The following is a 20,452-nucleotide window of genomic DNA, read 5'->3' on the forward strand; positions in this document are numbered from 1 at the left end:
TTGTATAATTTCGTACAACCGTGTAAAGTCGTTTACAGTCTTGTGTACAGTCATGTAAATCTGTGTACTGTACAGCCTAGTACAGCTTTATACAGCCATGTACAGCATCACTACTCAGCTGTTCAAACGCTGAATCACAAACTTTTATTTTATCTACACTGAAGCTATCACGTCTGTCTCACATAGTAAACAAAAGAGACAGCCTTTTAAAAACAACATTTACATCGACACAACGTAAAAAAACACTTCGCCACGCCTAAGGGAGTTTCCCTTTAAAATAATAAACAAGAAACTTTCAACCGTTAAAAAAGGTGGACGAGATTACTCTGTTATCTACCGTCTAGGGTCGGCGAAGACAGCATACGCCCATGTGGGAAAGCAAGACACAATTGTCTTTTATAACTGAGGAACCCAAGTTCCCATACGTTTATGTCTCCAAGGAACTCAATCCTGTTTTTGTTTTTCTCATATAAACAAGTCCCATTATTATGACTAGAAGTAAGATTGTTTCTATTCTTTTCCGACTTGTTTATTGACTTATAATACCTATTAGTTATCCCTTATGTATAAACAATTGCTGTTGCTTGTCGACGAAAAGAAGGATTATCTTCTCATTAGGGGGCGCCTGCGTAGCGTTCTAATTAAAGAAAGCTGTGTATAGCCTCATTCACAAAACAGCCTGTGTTTTAATTCCTGCGCTGGGTCTATCTACCGCGAGAGGTGGGGAGAGAGGGGGGGGGAGAGTGCGCGTGAGTAGATCGCCTCTCTCGCGACTTTCCCCCCGCGCGCGCGTCCATGACGGCATGAGCCACGTGAGTACGTGTAGATAAAGCGCCCCGGTGCCAGTTCCAACACTCGCCTGTGTGTTCGGTCTGTGGTGGCATATGCTTTCATCCATTCGCGTGGTGGCATCGCTACTCGTCTCAGAGGATTTCTTTGATTCTGTCGAGTGGTGCCGGGCTAGATTTGTTGGGGTAAGTTGTTTTTTTTTATGTTGTTGTTGATAGTGGTTGTGTGGTGTTTCTGAGGATGGAGTGGTTTATTCAGAGCCGTTTCGGAATAACAAGGTGGGTTGTATTAAAGTCATGACTGTTGTAGTTCTAAGTCATTTCTTTTTTTTTTCTTGACTGGTGAATGAAGTCATGTTTTGGATATTTTTACTTGAGTCAGTGGTCGTTTACTTCAGTCATAGGGTTTAGTCGTGTCTGAAGTTGACTTAACTTTGAAGTCATGACTTTAATTAAGTCATACCAGTGTCAGTACGGCTCATGACTGCCAATTTAAGTCATTTTTTGTATTGTGAGTCATGACTTGGTATTTCAGTCATGACCGCGGCAGTCCAAGTCATGGTCGAGGCTAGTCTAGTTTAATGACTGCTAGTTGAGCTTGCCTAAGTCATCACTTATTTAGTTAGTTATATGACTAGTGTAAGTCATATGACTTACACAAGTCATATTAACAACCCTGGATGTTATGACATGCTTTGGCAATTAGAGACATTCGTGGTGGTCCAATTTTAATGAAGTCAGTAATTAGTACATAATTGTAATATCATGACGAGTGTACATAATACTGCCTACTTTATCACAGTCATGACTTATTAGACTGCTTCAAATGTGACTATGTTGAAATCATAAAGTGGCGAGTAAGTCGGAACAACATCAGCTGATGATTTTAACTGAGCGGTTTTTTTTACTTTGTTTTTTTTTAATGAAGAAAGAAACAAACAATACTAAACAGTGAGAAGTCGCTATAGCGGGTTTCAATAGAAATAAAATTGTTTTAACCGATACGAAGACTTAAGGAAAGATCCCTGCTAAAAACCGGTGTGGGGTCGGGTGTTCAAAGCGCCCTAGCGCCCTATGTTAAAGACAATGTAGGGTCTGTGTTCAAAGCGCCCTAGCGCCCTACGTTAAAAACGATGTAGGATATATGTTCAAAGCGCCCTAGCGCCCTATGTTAAAAACGATGTAGGGTCTATGTTTAAAGCGCCCTAGCGCCCTATGTTAAAAACGATGTATGGTCTGTGTTCAAAGCGCCCTATGTTAAAAACGATGTCGGGTCTATGTCCAAAGCGCCCTAGCGCCCTATGTTAGAAACGATCTGTGTTTAAAGCGCCCTATGTTAAAAACGATGTCGGGTCTATGTTCAAAGCGCCCTAGCGCCCTATTTTCAGCGCCCGTGACGAACCCACAAAGGGCAGACCAACCCAGCCTACCGATACATCAGCCGACACTGTCGTCTGTTTTTTGTTGATATTTCTTTTTGATTATTGCTTGAAATGTCCTATTTCCGGGTTGTCATTTTTTGTTATTCAGGTTTCCGTATTGTCAGTATTGAAATGTCATGTTTCTGTATTGTCAGTTTTCAAATGTCATGTTTCTGTATTGTCAATTTTCAAATGTCCTGTTTCTATAAAGACATAATTTTATCCAGATTTGTATGCGGTCATAATTTTCTCATGCTTCCGTGTAGTCTAAAATGAGTTATTGTTTTTGTTATCATTCACATTTCAATGACATTCACATCAGCCCTGTTATAGCTAGATCTAGCAGAAATCATATCACAAAGCGAGCCTTAAACTCCCCGTCATAGTTATGTCCCTGTATGTGGTTTAAGATAATTATGTTTTTAGAACAAAATTGTGTTATGTAAACTAAATCTAGATGATAATGTATTTTAGGCACTATTTATGTTATTTTGGTGATATGTCACTAGATACGCTGCTACTACAAGATTAGATTATATCATGATAAGTGTTTATCATACCGCTAAATGACCGTGATAAGTGTGTGAACGTATGTGATAAGTTAATGTCTACTTCAAGCCATTCAAGCGCTGACTCATAGTGTGAAGTAACGTTTATTTTTGGAGAAACTCTTTAACCCCTGAACTGCCAGAATTTAAAAATAAAACTCTTTGACCCTTGAAGTGCCAGAATTTAAAAATAAAACTTCAGAAACTCTTTAACGCTTGAACTAACAGAATAAATAAAATCTTTTGGAAAACCTTTAAACTTTTTAACATGATTTTTTTTAAAAATACATTGTTGGACCCTTGAATTAACAAAATAAAAAAATCTTCGAGTAAAGCCTAACCTTAAAACAAACCGTATTTTTTTTAAACTTTGAAGAAAGTTTATCTCCTTATGCCTCTATACACTTACCTCTCTGCTAGAACCTCCCTATGTCTCTACACTTCAAGTATTCTCTCCCCTTATCTCCTCTATACACTTACCTCTCTGCTAGCACCTCTCTGTGTCTCTACACTTCAAGTATTCTCTCCCCTTATCTTCTCATGCTTCCATGCTTGCACCTCCCTATGTCCCCACACTTCAAGTATTCTCCCCTATTTCCTGTTCCCCCAGCATGTTCCATTTCCCGTGTCCCCTCTGATAGCCGATAATTTCCCAACGCTGTCTTCAAGCGGATGTTGAAGGAAGATATGCAGAAATTATTTTTTTAAATCCATTTTCGGCGAAATCATTTTTCCATGAAAGAAAGTAAACGAAAAAATTCCGTTGATAAACCCTCCACGTTTATTTATTTCATTTTTTTTTTTGCGAACGAAAATTTAAATATGGCGATTTTTAGACATCGGCATTCACGTAAAAAATAGGGGTCTATGTATTGATTAAAGTAAATTAATGAATAGTTAAATGAATAAGTTGAGAACTTGTTTGTGGCTAAAAAGGATACGCTTTATAAAATCTTAGGTTTCATTAAGATTTTAAAAAAACAAACACTTCCCACACATACAAAGAAACTAATAACATATTCTAAGAATTGTGCACAGAAATCATGAACTAACGACACGTTCAAATACGCAAATAGTTCAACAAACAGCCATTTATAAGGGAAGGGGGGGGGGTACAGGCAGTTAAACCGACAGTTCAATTGCCAGTTAACTAATCAAAACAAACACTTAAACAAAGCACTAAATAACAGTCACCTCACCTCCCACCATAAACATCACAGTCAGTGACATCCACAACCTTCTCAATAGAAAACACTACCCTGCCATCTTTCTAGTTAATGTCTCCCCCCCCACCCCAGATAATGTTCCCCCCTCCCCTGCTACCTTCTCCTCACTAATGAAAATCTTGCCGAGACATCTACGCTGTCTTGGTCACCTTGACCCACCTGTTGAAGGAGGCGGGGCCGGCCCAAATTCTCTCGTCAACTTGACCACTGCTGGTCAGTCTCTGCCGAATTGTAACGCCAACACGACAGTTGATCAAAACTCTCGCGGGAACTCTTTTTCTTATCTGACATTACAATCTTTTTCTTTCATCGCCCCCCCCCCTCTCTCTTACACTCTCACCTTAACCCTCCTGCCCCTCTACGCCCCTTACCCCCCCCCCCCCCCACCCCTATACACCCCATCCCCTCAGTTCCTCTCATACCAATACAAACCGCTAATGTTTTCTTCCCAACCTTTTGTTTACTTTGTCTAATAAAACCAAACTTGCTGACAAACGTTCGACAGTAAGACTAAAAAAAATCTACAATTTTTGTCTTTTTACCTTTATCATTTTTATGGTTATTTTTTTTTCTAAAAAAAAAAAAGTGTTTCCCACCAAGTTTTTATATTTTATTGTTTGTTTCGTACCATCTATTTCCCGCTATTTTCTGCCTATTCATAAATTTTAACTTGCCCTTGTATTTATGTTTCGCTACCGGTTTGTCAAGAACACTTCTCAAGTGCAGACGTTTCAACGTCCGGTTCTATTAATAGACCAACCATCTTGAAGCTGGACACTGGTCAATCCCAACACAAAGTTTCAATCTTGATTTTTTTTTTCTTATTGATTAGTAGACGAACATAGATCGATATCCGGGATCAATATTTAGACTTGATGTTTTCTTCCGCGGCAAACGCCCCCATTTTTTTTATGCCCGGTACTTTCCCTGGGACTTGTAAAAACGTCGACTAGATGTATTGAGGGGTATTTATTTAACTGGTATCGCTATCCTAACCCAAGACCTTGTACCTTAACATAACCCTAACTGTTATACGTGTACAAGTAAACACCTCGGTGTATTGTTAAGCTGGGGTTTATATTACAACCATTTACCATTATGGGATTCGGGCGCCAATCGAAATCATGAAACTAGCACTAACCTTGACATTATTATTCCCTTACACTAACTTAAGCAACACACATCATACTCCCACATATTGACACGTCGTCTTGTGTATATTACCACACACCCACAAACACACATTTACACAAACACACATCCGTACACACAAAAGTTGCGCCCTGATTTAAAAAAAAACTCTCAACAAGTGTAAAATAAAGAGACATAGATTTAATTAAAACCCCGAGCAACCCCCCCCCCCCCACCCTCTACCCCACTAACAACGGCCCTTTTCGTCCTGACACGTCACTTCCTGTTTTATCTCGTCAATCAATCCACCAAACCAACCCATCCAATCCACCCATCCAATTCTTACCAAAACACCTTATCTTCCTCAACACAATTTTCTTTCCCCTAATCCTGACCCCACCCCACCCCTTACCTTTAGGTCTCCCGCCCCCTCCCCTTATTTAATTTTAGACCCCGTAGCGAAACATTGTCCTCGGCTGTTTTGTCAATTTCTCCCCCCCCCCCCCTGCCCAGCTTCCCCTATCGATTTAAGCCCTTGTTTAGAAGAAAGCTCGATCTTGGAGGAACGATTTGCCTAGTCAAGCCGGAGTCTCACTGCAGCGGGTCAGCCCAGAACAGCCCCTAAGAAGTTTCTATGGTAGTCAGCCTGGGTCATTTGTTTGACTTTTTTTAAATTCCCCGTGCGGTTCTATAGCTGGGTCATTTGTTTTATTTTAGTTGTTTTTTTTTTGTGCCCCCCCCCCCCCCTTCGGATTCTATGGTAGTCAAGTTGGGTCATTTGTTTTATTTTAGTTTTTTTTTGTTCCCCCCTTCTGATTCTATGGTAGTCAAGCTGGGTCATTTGTTTTATTTTTTAATTCCCCATACGATTCTACGATATTCAAACTGGGCCATTGTTTTACTTTTAAAAAAAATCCCAAGTAATTCTATGTAAATCAGGCTCGGTCATTTATTTTAGTTGTTTTAATCCCCCTGGCGATTCTATGATAGTCAGGCTAGGTCATTGTTTTTTTTAATCCGTGAGCGATTCTATGATAGTCAGGTTGGGTCATTTATTTTAGTTTTATTTTTAATCCCCTGGCGATTCTATGGAAATCAGACTGGGTCATCTGTTTTAGTTTTTAAATCACAAAACAATTTATATGGTAAGCAGACTAGATTTTTTTTTTACTTTTTTAAAATAATCCAGTTAGATTGGGTCGTTCGTTTTTTAAACCTCAAATTATTATATGGCAAGCAGACTAGATCATTTGTGTAAGTTTTTTTTAATTTCCCTAATTCGTATCATACATACATAACCAGGGTCATAATTTGTGGTTTTTTTTATTTCAAATGGCTAAGATTGAGAAAAAAAACAAGTTTTATCGTTTATATTATTTTTCGAATTTTGTAGCAAACATAATCTGGGGCTTATTTTATTATTTTACTTCAACTGGCCAAAGAGGGGGAGAGGGGAGGGAGGGTGGTGGTCAGAATTTCCAATTAAAACCTGACTGGTCAACGTAAATTAGTATTTTGAACTGATCCAAGCTTGTATGAATTGGTATGGTACACCGTCAGGTCATTTTCCCTTCTTTTTGTAACACAGCGAGGGTGAGATTTTTGTTAGATATTACCCCCCCCCCCCCCCTTTCCTCCGACCCAATAAGTTTTGTATGGGTTTGAAGTGCTGGGTAAACGTGTCTAATTGCTCAAATAGTTCTTGCAATTTTTTTTAAATTCTATTTTCTAGTCATTTTTTTCCTGCTGGATTTACTTTTTTAAAGAAATCTATCCTGGAGCGAATAACTACAACATATTTGATGACGTAGATAAACAACAACAAAAACCGTAGAGCCAACACACAAAAAGACTTACGAAACGTGTCGTATTCTAAACCTATAATTAACTACTCGTGTTCATTAAGTTCTGGTGTTGTATTTCTGAAGTTGCGCTAATCTCAAGTCTCATATTGCTACAAGTAGACATTCCCCCCCCCCACCCCCCGCATCCTCCTCCTTCTCCCCCCCCCCCCCCCCAGACTTTAAGCGAGTGTTATTATTAGCTATCATTAAGTCCATGTAGCCGCTCAGGGTTCGTTTACTCCTGCCATTAGAAACCATTAGCTGGTGGGTTATCGCCCCTGGTCACGGTACGCGAACATCGGTTGGTTAATGGACTTGGGGCGAGTGTTTTCATTGGCTGTTTCTGGAGTCACTCTCGTTGGTCATTTCTGTAAGCACTTTCCTTGGTCATTTCTGTACGTATTTTTCTTTGTCATTTCTGTAAGCGCTTTTCTTGTTTATTTTTGCAGCCACTTTCCTTGGTCATTTCTGTAAGCACTTTCCTTGGTCATTCCCGTATTGTAGTGAGTGACGGTGGAGCACGTGTTTTCAAGTATCATTCCCGCGGTAACTTTGGTCATTCCTACTGTGAAGTTTGTTGGTCGTTCCCGCAGTTGGTCATTCCTGTATTCAGAGTTTCTTCCAGGCATCTCTTCGGGGGGCAAAGCCCCCCCCCCCCCCCCCGAAAAATTTTTACCGCCCCCCCCCCCCCCCCCGAACGAAATGAAATTTATATAATTTATATAGAAAATATATACTTTTAACAGTGTCCGCCCCCCCCCCCCCCGAAGAAAGTCTACCGCCCCCCCCCCGAAAATTTCAAGTGCCCCCCCCCCCCCCCCCCCCGGAGAAAAAAGTCTGGAAGAAACACTGCCTGTATTGAATGTTGGCAGTTCCTAATTTTATCGCTGGTGGCTTTTTCTCTGAAATCTTCATCAGTAATTTAAAAAAAAAAAAAGATCTTTGTCAATATTAAACAAAAATCGCGAAATGACTAAAGCTGTTCCTGTTATTTAATTCCCCCCCCCCACACACACAAAGACCTTAAGGTTTTGTTTTGTTTGTTTTTTAATCAACTCCCCAAAGTCTCTCTCTTGTTTATTTCTGATTGAAGGGAAGTGACGACACTCCGTGATAACGTGTGACAAACTTTGTCCATTAACCGATGGCTAACCAGGTGGTTACTGTGATATAACCAGATGGTTACTGTGATATAACCAGACGGTGTTGTAGTATAGCCAGATGGTTAGTGTGGACCTACTTGTAGGCCTCAAACAAATTATTTTGACTGTTTGACTATATTTTTAAACAAAGTCTTTTCATCGTGCGCCTGATTGCGACTATGTGTTGGTGCAAATATCAGAAACCGAGGCTAAATAGCAATGTCATCTCCCTACTCCCTTACTTTATACTACTCAATTTTGTAAGTCTCTCTGTATTAGAACTCCTTCAATTTCCACATCCTTATTATTCTTTACATTTTATTTGTTCCTATTCTGACAAAAGACGTTTGTTCGAAACTTTTTTCTCTACGTGTTGAGTTTATTAAGTACCTGTTTGTTTCAATAATGTATCCACTTTCTTAACTACAAAAGAAAAAAATCCTCCAAGACAAAATAACTAAAAAAAAAAAACTTAAGAGAGAAACAATGGACGGGAGAGACGGACCACATAGATCGAGAAATTGGCGAGACGAGAATGGGCAGCGGACCGTGGACGGAAGAAATGGCCCGAGTTGAAAATAATCAATCAAAGGGTTACGTTCTCAAGCGGGATAATGGCGTTTCTCAATGGTGCCGCGCGGCAAAGAGGCTGAGGTCATGTGGGGTGCCGTGCGGCAACGAGGCTAGTGATCTGTGGAGTTCTGTGCGGCAAAAAGATTTATATGTGCTGCTCAAAGGTGTGCATATGCAACCTAAAGACTGGTGTGTGCAACACAGAGATTTGTATGAGCAGCAAAAAGACTTGTATGAGCAGCGAAAAGACTTGTATATGCAAGAAAAAGACTTGTATATGCAAGAAAAAGACTTGTATGAGCAGCAAAAAGACTTGTATGTGCAGCGAAAATACTTGTATATGCAAGAAAAAGACTTGTATATGCAAGAAAAAGACTTGTATATGCAAGAAAAAGACTTGTATATGCAAGAAAAAGACTTGTATATGCAAGAAAAAGACTTGTATATGCAAGAAAAAGATTTGTATGTTCAGGAAAAAAAACGTGTATGTGCAGCAAAAATACTTGTATGTGCAGGAAAAAGACTTGTATGAGCAACAAAAATACTTGTATGTGCAAGAAAAAGACTTATATGTGCAGCACAAACACTTACATTTGACCAACACGACGCACACTACTACCACATCAACACAATGTAGTTTCCACCCAGCCTATTTACTCCCCCGTATAAAACCTCTACATTTGACGTTTGGCCTTAATGTCTCTACCAACACCAAACAATGATATGTGGCTGTGGCGTATTGAAACAATAATTGTTGTACTAGCCCGGGGGGGGGGGGGGGGGAGCACCGGGGGAGGGGAAACTCTCCCTTGCCCCAGCCATCGTCGGTCTATTGATTGATGTGGTTCACCTATCGATTGATTAGGTTTCGATTGATTAGGGTCCGTGTGTGATTTTATTAAAACAGGAAATGGCCCATTACGGTTGAAACATGCACATGTTTAATTTATATCACTTAAGTGGGTATGTAAACTGCATACTTTGGCGGTATTGCACAGAAACACACACACGCAAAAAGACAGACACATAAATATTTATATACACACACACACACACACACACACATATATATATATATATATATATATATATATATATATATATATATATATATATATATATATATATATATATATATATATATATATATATATATATATATATATATGTGTGTGTGTGTGTATGTGTGTATGTATATACTGTATAGCTAATATAAGAACATTTTGATAATCTTGTGCTTCTTTCTAATATAACTTTTGTTTTATTTTTTCAGATATTCCGACTAAATGTCCAAAGCTAATCTCTTCATTTAACCGTTGAAGCTGATTTGGTTTGACATTTGGTCACTTCCGTCATTACCTGGCTTCTCCATCAGTGATTCGAACCGAGTGAAATCTACTTTAACAAAAACATTAAATATAGAATAGAATGATTGGTTCATAGCCTGAATTTTGTTTTGGGTTTTGATCTTCAAAATCCGTGGCTATATTAGTCCAAAGTTGAATCGAGACTATTCTATTGAGACCAGCTTAGTCAGACCAAGTGAGACCATTCAAGGGAGACCATTCAAGGGAGACCATTCAAGGGAGACCATTCAAGGGAGACCATTCAAGTGAGACCTTCACCTTTGAGTCTACACCAGCGGGAGGTGAATGAGACTGGCAATAATGTGTGGGGGGTGTCACAAGAACGGCAAGGTAAGCCATGTTTCATCTTTCTTAGTGTCACAAAGTTACGTGTGTGTTATTGTTACAAGGCTTGTTGATTTGTGGTCAAATGTTACTAGTCTTTGAGTAAATTTGCATATATTACAGCTCTTGTGTTTAAGATATGGGGTGTAAATTATTTAAAGTGAAGATATGAATATCCAGATCGTACAAAAAAAAAAGCCAAAATGTAAAAAAAAAAAACAAGTTCCCGTATACTTAATGTCCGCAACAACGCTGAAAGATTATATTTTTAGACACTGGGTAAAGAATTTCCCCCCTTTGCGTACCTCCAACAGGTCACTTGCTCTCGTGACCTGCTTTACATATATATGTTTTAATAAAGGATTAAAGTTTCATCCGTAATCCAACTTTAGGCTCCTCCTTACAATGACGCGACATGTCACAGAGCTTGCAAAAATCGGCCGACAACCCATGTTGTTGTTCAGTGTTCGAATCCAACTCAGTTTGCGAAAATGAACTGTCTTCTGACATAGTTAACTGTCCTCTGACAAAGTGAACTGTCCTCTGACAAAGTTAACTGTCTTCTGACAAGGTGAACTGCCCTCTGAAACAGAGACAGAGTTGATTTAAATTTGACTTACCAATTATGTGAACTGCAGTTTTCCAATATGTTCGCTTTTAATTAAACTAACACCTTAGATGGACTCACACTCTGCGACGTTTTGTAAACATTGAAAGCTATTCCAAATGTAAATCTTCGTGGGTGGATGTGGGGGTGGAAAGTTCACTCCGAATGTGTGACATCGTTTATCTCAACAAACTAACGAAATTATCAATTTTTAAAATGCATAGCTTTTAAAAATTTAAAAAAAAATGTTGGACAAAACAAAATCTCGCGCTAAATCTCGCGCTAAATCTCGCGCTCTTTTCATGACTTAACGAGTGGCCACATCTGCTGCTGCGGTGTTCCCGCCAACAAGCACATCCGGTCATCGCTCTAATTCACCAGCGGTCACTTCCGCCGTGGTGGCGTCTGTCCTGTGCCACAGGTTAACTCCCTCTTTCTGCCCGTCCCTAAGGCGATCCAGAGCAGAAGGGGGGGGGGGATTCCATAAATGACGTCACGATTTTTGACGATGTTTACCTCCTCCCCCCCCCCCATCACACATCGTCACAAAATTACGGACCTAACCCACCTACGAGTGTGACGTCATTTATAGACAACCCCTAACATGATACAAAAAGTTAACTACAGTCCTTTTCTCTCTGATAGTATTTAGTTCTTGCTATCAGTCTTCGCTATTCTAAAGCAACCATCTCTAGAATAACGTGATGTCTAGAATGACGCAAAGACAATCATATTATCTCTTTCAGTCCGTCGAGTTCAACAGCACTTTTTATAGAAGTACCCAATTATTTTTGTCATTCTCCTATACGATCAATTGCATACATTTAAAACACCATCCGGTGGGGACAAGACGACCCCTTTATAACACCATCAGATGATGACGACCCCTTTAAACCCCAATCAGGTGCTGAAAAGACGACCCCTTTAAAACACCATCAGATGATGACAAGACGACCCCTTTAAAACACCATCAGATTATGACAAGACGACCCCTTTAAAACATCAACAAATTATGGCAAGACGACCCCTTTAAAACACCATCAGATTATGACAAGACGACCCCTTTATAACACCATCAGATGGTGCCAAGACGACCCCTTTAAAACACCATCAGATTATGACAAGACGACCCCTTTATAACACCATCAGATTATGACAAGACGACCCCTTTATAACACCATCAGATCATGACAAGACGACCCCTTTATAACACCATCAGATGATGACAAGACGACCCCTTTATAACACCATCAGGTGTTGACAAGACGACCCCTTTAAAACACCATCAGATTATAACAAGACGACCCCTTTATAACACCATCAGGTATTGACAAGACGACCCCTTTATAACACCACCAGGTGTTGACAAGACGACCCCTTTAAAACACCATCAGGTGGTGACAAGACGACCCCTTTAAAATGTTGACAAGACGACCCCTTTAAAATACCATCAGGGGATGACAAGACGACCCCTTTATAACACCATCAGGTGGTGACGAGACGAAACCGATATGCCGGCCGACCCAATCATAGTGTGTGCTGAGCGAGGTGCTAGATCGATAGATCGATACACGAACAGCAGTCGGTTGTAAATGTGTCAATATTTGTCGGACCCGTGTCAGGCCGGCGTGCCTGCTGGAAAACTTAATTACACTGGGATCTTAATTACGCTGGGATCGTAATTACACTGGGATCTTAATTACGCTAAATTAGCCGCTGTGAAAAAAAAATGTAATACGTCGGTGCTACTTGCTCGGCTTTGTCTTGGTCATCTTGTGGCTAATTGCGTCCTTGATCTAATTATGTCCGGTTTGTGCGGGCGTTAATCAACACTCCACACGTGTATTGGCGGGTTCTGACCTCTGACCCTTGACTTATACAGGAAACCATGTTTTATTTCAGAAACAAAAAAAATGTTGTTTTTTTTATACTAGCAGTAAACTATATATTTTTTTTTTAATTTCGGGGACAGTTAACCAATTTTTTATATTAATGGTAAAATAAAAGTTTTTAAAACTATACCTTAAAACTATACCTGGGATAGTAAATGTTTTTTTTATTTCTGGGAGAGAAAACCATTTTTTTAAACTTCGAATACAGTAAACAATTTTATATTTTTATTTCGAGGACAGCAAAACATTTTTTTTTTAAATCTCAGGAAGTTAGTCAACTAGTTGCAGGACTAAAAAAATATCTCTGTTATGTCTTTAAGACAACATAACGGCCACTGAGCTATTATTCCTCACCCCTCCACCTCTCCCCCCCCCCCCCTCCCACTCTCGCACCTCTCATTATCTGTAACATCAAAGCCTACTTCCTTCCCACCACACCTTACCGTGCTATCAGACAACCAACAATGGACCATATGTCGTGCCCGCCTTTCTTATGTGATGAGAAGAATTTTTTTTTTCTACTATAGAAACAGACCCCAAGAGAAAAACCACAAACCGCCTTTAATGTCTAGTTACACATATTTTAATCTGTTATGTAAACCCAGGCAATATTTCGTTTCGTCCAAAACCAAAACCAAAACCAAAAACATCACTGTACTGACCATTCTTTCGAACGATACAAATAGACCTATCTAATGAGATTGACCTATGACAAAAACACCTGTCAGATGATTTAGACAGACCTATGACATACACCTATCAGATGACTGAGACTGACTTTTGACAAATTCACATGTCAGATGTCGGACAGACCTATGACATAGACCTGTCAGGACGAGAATGACCTATGAGGGACATTTTGTTTTGTTCTAGATCTCAGACATGCCATTTCCTCATGACCTCACCTGACCTCACCTGACCTCATGACCCTTTCTTGTGACCCCAGACCCACGATTATTGCATTATAATCGGACCAACGTATTCCCTGTACATAGACCTACTGTACCAACAATATCACAACCTATTGTAAAACCCCTGACCCCTTTCATATGGCATTAAAAAAAAACCTTTCTCCACGATAACACAAAAGACCTCAAACTCTATAATAGGACCCCTGATCCCTTTTAAATTGGACTGAAAACCCCCTTTCTTTTTAACATTACTAAAGACCTCATATGTTATTGTTGGACAGGACCGTCCCCCCCCCCCACACACCCCCGACCCCCCTCACCCCCCGGGCCGAGACTGTTTGTGTAGCTTTAAGCCGCCGAGACCTGATTACAATTCTCCCAGCTTCTCCAAATATTTCCAGAGCGGATCATGTTTTCACGTCACAGATGTCTGGATGCCTGGTCCTCGGCTCACTCTTCACGCGCGCCCCGTGACCCACAACTTCACGCCAGGCACAGATCAAACACAACCCCCCCCCCCCCCCCCCCCACACACACACACACACACCCACACACACCGGGCCGGTGGGATCAAGAAAAATCACAAGCTAGGAGTTAAAGGAGGAGAAACTGCATGAAAGAATATTATAGGCTCCATTTTTTTGAGATATTGATCCCGGGACTAGTTATGGGAAGGGCTGGGGGAGGGGTGTGGAGGGGGGGGATGTCAGTTGTGTGTGGTCAAGATTGTTGGAGTATTTGATGAGTGTGGTCCAGATAAATGGGGTATTTGGTGAGTGTGGTCAAGATTGTTGCGCTATTTGATGAGTATGGTCAAGATTTTTGGGACATTTGTTGAGTGTGGTCAAGATTGTTTGGGGTATTTGTTGAGTGTGGTCAAGATTGTTTGGGGTATTTGTTGAGTGTGGTCAAGATTGTTTGGGGTATTTGTTTAGTGTGGTCAAGATTGTTGGGGTATTTGTTTAGTGTGGTCAAGATTGTTGGGGTATTTGTTTAGTGTGGTCAAGATTGTTGGGGTATTTGTTTAGTGTGGTCAAGATTGTTAGGATATTGTCCAGGGGGTCTGCTTTTAGTTTAGATTGGTTAGCTATGTAATGAATATAGTGGAAATATTTTTGTCAAGTCTAGTTTAGTGGGGTGTGTGGGGTGGTTCTAGTTGAGTGGGGTGTGTGGGGTGGTTCTAGTCGAGTGGGGTGTGTGAGATGGTTCTAGTTGAGTTGGGTGTGTGGGTTGGTTCTAGATGAGTGGGGTGTGTGGGGTGGTTCTAGTTGAATTGGGTGAGTGTGGTAGTTCTAGTTAAGTGGAGTGTGTGGGGTGGTTGTAAGTGGTTCAGATTGAGCATGGGGTATACGGTGAGTGAGTATAAAATAGGTGGGATTCTAGCGAAGAGTGGGATATTAGGCTAGCGTACAAAATAGGTGGGATTCCAGTCATGCACACACATTTGTAAAAGTCCACCTATCTCAGAAACCTCGATCCCTATAAAAATGCTGATTCACAATAGAACCTTCTCGATCGATTAACTCCCCTACTAGCTTCCCTCTAAACTAGGGCAGGAATTATCTCCCTGTCCTGTCACCAAGACACCTAATCTAGAGACTCCAGCCTCGTTGTCAGCGGTGTGTTCTGTTCTCACATTAACGACGCTAAAAGACATAAATAACTAGAAGAGTGACTTTACTGCACTAGTGTTAGAGACAATGTTTTATCGCATGCTTTAACTGTGGTTAAATGTTAGATACTAATACATTACATTTTGTTTGTGAATTTAATTTTTTTTGTAAACATAAATACAACGATTTCAAAATAAAAAGATAAAAAGCAGTGCCTGGTACTCATTTGAGCTGAGTGAACTCAGGTAATCAGAATTCGAGACTTTGTGGTAAGCAGTCGTGCGCTTTACCGCCCAACCACGCTGTTCATTAATAAGGGCATACTATTGATTTTCTTTCCGAATAGTTAATTTTTTTACAGCACGAAAACGTGCCCCCACCCCCCATCACCCCCACCCCCAAGCACCATCTTGGCTAATCTAGTGTTTTAAGCCATAGGCAGGTGTTGGGCGTGAATGCTGGGTCGATTAACTGAGTCGTTAGCTAAGTGAAACACGCCAAGACTCCAATGTGAAAACCAACTGGTCGTTTTAACACCGCGGCCATTGAGAGTTCTATGACAAGCTGAAAATTTTGTTCTATGTCAAGCTGAACATTTGGAAGTTCTATGACAAGATGAACATTTTGTTCTATGACAAGCTGAACATTTTGTTCTATGTCAAGCTAAACATTTGGAAGTTCTATGACAAGCTGAACATTTTGTTCTATGACAAGATTAGCATTTGAAAGTTCTATGACAAGCTGAACATTTTGTTCTATGACAAGCTGAACATTTTGTTCTATGACAAGCTGAACATTTTGTTCTATGACAAGCTGAACATTTTGTTCTATGACAAGCTGAATATTTTGTTCTATGTCAAGCTGAACATTTTGTTCTATGACAAGCTGAACATTTTGATGTTCTATGACAAGCTGAACATTTTGTTCTATGACAAGATTAGCATTTGAAAGTTCTATGACAAGCTGAACATTTTGTTCTATGACAAGCTGAACATTTTGTTCTATGACAAGCTGAACATTTTGTTCTATGACAAGCTGAACATTTTGTTCTATGACAAGCTAAACATTTTGAAGTTCTATGGCAAGCTAAACATTTTGTTCTATGACAAGCTGAAAGTATGGAAAAGTGTGCAGGGTTAAGAAACGTTATCACTCAAATATTTAAAGTACAAATTTGAACCAATTTCTTTTTCTTAACGGCTATTTTCATTTGATTTCATAATCGCGGTGAAACTAAATTTCATAAAATACATGCAATAATTTAGAACAACGCGTAAAAACTCCATAAAAATTACTTTTTTTTTCTTGACAATCGTATTTTAACGTTTCCGGGTTATAAAAAAATATTGCTTCGAATTCCGATTTGTCATGATGTTAATTAATCCACATCTTTTTTTCTGCATAAAATATGAAAGGCATTTCATCACCTAAAATCAATTTCGCTTCTTTCACATCGACTTCCGGGTTAGCAGCATACGTTGATATACCTCTCCGCCCCACCTCCTCAAACAAAACACCACACCGCCCCCGACTGATACATGTGTGGGCAGTTATTTTAAAACACGAAGCTTAAAATAATTTCACAAATTCCAGACGTACGCATTGAACTTTTGGCAAAAAATAAAAAAATAAAAATAAACTCAACCAATTTTATCTATTTATAAATTTCTGAAAATTTCAAGGATAAAAATAACCTGTTTTCTGTTGTAATAATTTAATAAAATAATGTTGGTTTAAAAATATACATCTTATTCTTGTCATCGAGTAATTTGTCTCTTTGTTCAGAAGAGTTGTGTCCAACAACGCGAGAATTCATATTCCCCTAAAAAACCCAAACACTAGTTGCAGATTAATTTGTTTAAGAGAGCGCTGAAATACCAAAGTGGTAGAAACATTGGCCTCTCGTGTCCTTCAAACCTAACACCACCACCACCCCACCCCCCAACTTACAACACACATTAGGTCTCTAAGAATCTTTCATCAGACCACCCCCAGCCTACAAATGACGCCTCCAAAACTCTTCATAGTATATCTGACAAGATCACCTTTTTTTTTGGTTTAGATGCTAGTTATTTAATCAAGAGGAAAAAACATATTCAGTTTCATTTGGATAGATCATTGTAAGGAAAGACAAGTTACACATTTTTTAAATCATTTTATTTGCTAATTTTCAAAAAGAAAAAAAAATACATTTTTAAAAAAGCATTCAAACCATTAAAATGGCCTCAAAATAAAAAAATTATTTCGAAAAGTCAATGAATAAAAATAAAAACCTTAGAAAAAAAGAAACTTTAAACAAAATTAAAAATGGTTTAAAGATGGCGGCAAATCTGCCCCGATCCGCTTTTCATTTCTCGTTTGGCTTTATAACCTTGTTACATATATTATTTGGGCAAGGGCGAAAAAAAACCTGTTTGTCTTTTGATAAAAAAAAATTAAAAGAAAAAAGGTCGGTGTGTCTTTTCTACACCCCCTCTACACACATTTCTCTACACCCCCCACTCACATTTCTCTACCCCCCCCCCCCCCATCTCCTTACAGCTTTCTGGCTCGCTAATGATTAGCGGTTTTGTAAGCAGCACATTTGCAGTGTATTTAAAAAAAAAACTCGTGATTTTGAAAGACATCAAAGGATACATTCAGGATTTTATTTGAACATGCACAATTGGCTGTTAATGCCCTGGGAGGGGTTAATAAGTTGTTTTTTTAATAAACCATTTTAAAATCATATCAGTGTACTGTTAAGGTATCAATGGCCTGATATTTTGTATAGCGTTTAGTCCCTTTGAATTTGGGAGAAGAGATACATTTTTTTTTAAAGTAAGGGAAGTAATAGTGGAGGGAAGTTCCATAACTCTTCGTGTTTTAATTAACCAGTATCCTGTTCCCTAATTATTACAATGGCGGCGGTTAAAGGTCAAGGCTGCTTGTCCCAGAACGAGGCGACCTGTTAGATCGAGGCTTGGTTGTTTTAAAATTGCCACCAAGATGAGGCTAGTTATTGTTAGTTTGGGGGGGGGGGGGGGGGCTAGGGACCTTTTTTAATTTTCAGCGAAACTGCTAGTTCGCCAGAAAAGGACAGTAGCATTTTGTTTAGCTAGCTAGTCTTGCGTAACAGCGCCTGTTTATTTTTAATGACTAAATCACACAGTCCAATTTCGAGTACTTTATTCGCCATTCAACCCTTTGTATGTACGTATTTTAAGGTCTGTTTAAAAACGGAGCGGATGTTTTTGAGCCTAATAAATAAATGAATAAAATAAAATTTGTCAGCCCTTTGTTGTGAAGTAAATTAAATAATCTCCTCATGACGTCATTAGGATCGCGTCGGGGATTCTGACGTCACCAGCCCTTTAGACAAAACAAAAATCGATTTCTTGATTAAATTTAAACTTGATTTTCTTTTTACTTCTTTCTTGTGAAAAATAAATTTCCGAATTGAAATGTGTGATATTTAAGCTATTTATTTATAGTTCTTCCATCCCCCCCCCCCCCCCGACCAAGTCTTTATTTGGTGTTGTTTAACTAGAAAGTAAACATTTTTTAAAATAATTTATTTTGCACTGTTTGACATTAGTAAACAAAGTTGTAAAACAAACGAAATGAATGTTAATTTGTTAAGCGTGAGGGAGAGGGGGGGGATGAGACGACAAATCTCGGGTAATTGGAGATTAATTGAAAATGTCTGCACTTTTCAGGAGGCCAAAGATGAGAAAGGATTACTCAGTAACACACGACACAACCGCGGATGTACCGACATCTTGGTCTTCTTGCTGTTTGTTTTCTTTCTTTGTGGCATGGTAAGTTCAACTTTTTAAATTGTTTTCTTTGTGCGTCCATCTTTTAAATAATTTTTTTTGGGGGATGGTAAGTTCAACTTTTTAAATTGTTTTCTCTCAAAAATTTGTTTGTCTTTGTGGGATGGTAAGATAAACTTTTTGAAATGTTTCTTTTGTGCGTCCATCTTTCAAATATTTTTTTTTGTGGGATGTTAAGTTAAACTTTTTAAATCGTTTCATTATGGACCAATCTTTTAAATAGTTTCTTTTTGTCTTTGTAGGATGGTAAGTGGTATTTTTTATCGTTATCTTTATGGATCAATCTTTGAAATAGTTCTTTTTTTTTCTATGTGGAATCGTTAAGTTGACATTTTTAAAAATCTTTTTCTATACGGGTTAACATTTTAATAGTTTTTTACTTTGTGGGGTAGAAGGCTAAAATCCAACGTTTCTCGAACACATCGTGTGGGGTGGTAGGCTTTTAAGTTCAACAATACATATACTGGCTCAATATTTTAAATACTTTATTTAACGGGGTGTTAAGTTTAATAATTAAAATAAATTTTCTGAATTAATCAAAGGAAATAAAAATTTAAATTGACCGATATGGTTCACTAACTACAGAGTTTAATTACACAACTTAGTTGGCTGATTAATTAAATCCTGATCTGGTCGTGTCAATTGTATGTACTACACTATAGGTCACTAAACTGGGGGAAGGGGTTAATATTTACACAATAAATCGATACTGGAAACAAATATTCCATCAACTTCATAATTATCACGGGACGGAGTGGTCTAGCTGGACTGTTAACCCGTAAGTCTCGAGTTCGAATCCGGGTTCAAGTCAGTAGACCGTCCCTCTCTTCATATTCCGTTTTCACAGAAACAAGTGAACTCTACTTCACTTGCCCCATAGACCCCATTGGGGTCAGCTGACTGGAGACCTGGTCTCCCGGTTTGGAATCGCAATAAGTCTCACGGACGTGAGGATGTGCAGTAAAACTATAGACAGGTGGTACAAATCCATGTGCAGCAAAGAACAATGTTTAGAGAGGTCCGGAGTTCAAAAACTGATCAAACGATAACTTTGCCTGAGTCTGTAGGACCCCCCCCCCCCCACCCACAGTTAATCTAACACAGATTTGAATCACTAACCCTAAACTTATGGCATTGTATAAGCCAAAACAAATATTAATCTTGCCACTTCAATGAATCCGACACACCAGGAACAGAAGAACTCACCTGTTAAGTAGTTTGGACTGTGCTTATTATTGGTAATTTAA

General features: G+C 39.1%; 1 protein-coding gene across 1 annotated transcript in view; it reads left to right on the forward strand.

Annotated features, from left to right (window-relative positions):
- The first annotated feature begins 865 nt into the window (after window positions 1-865).
- The window catches only part of LOC131957683 (choline transporter-like protein 1), a 53,384-nt gene continuing 33,797 nt past the window's right edge, over window positions 866-20,452 (forward strand). Inside the window, exons 1-3 of the mRNA XM_059322424.1 lie at window positions 866-974; window positions 9,947-10,370; window positions 19,086-19,187. Coding sequence (XP_059178407.1) covers window positions 10,326-10,370; window positions 19,086-19,187 — 147 coding nt within the window. The 5' untranslated portion in view covers window positions 866-974; window positions 9,947-10,325. The remainder of the gene's footprint in view (window positions 975-9,946; window positions 10,371-19,085; window positions 19,188-20,452) is intronic.

The sequence above is a fragment of the Physella acuta genome, unplaced genomic scaffold, assembly GCF_028476545.2.
Source record: "Physella acuta isolate Inbredline_101_S28 unplaced genomic scaffold, ASM2847654v3 ptg001256l, whole genome shotgun sequence".
Classification (NCBI taxonomy): domain Eukaryota; kingdom Metazoa; phylum Mollusca; class Gastropoda; family Physidae; genus Physella; species Physella acuta.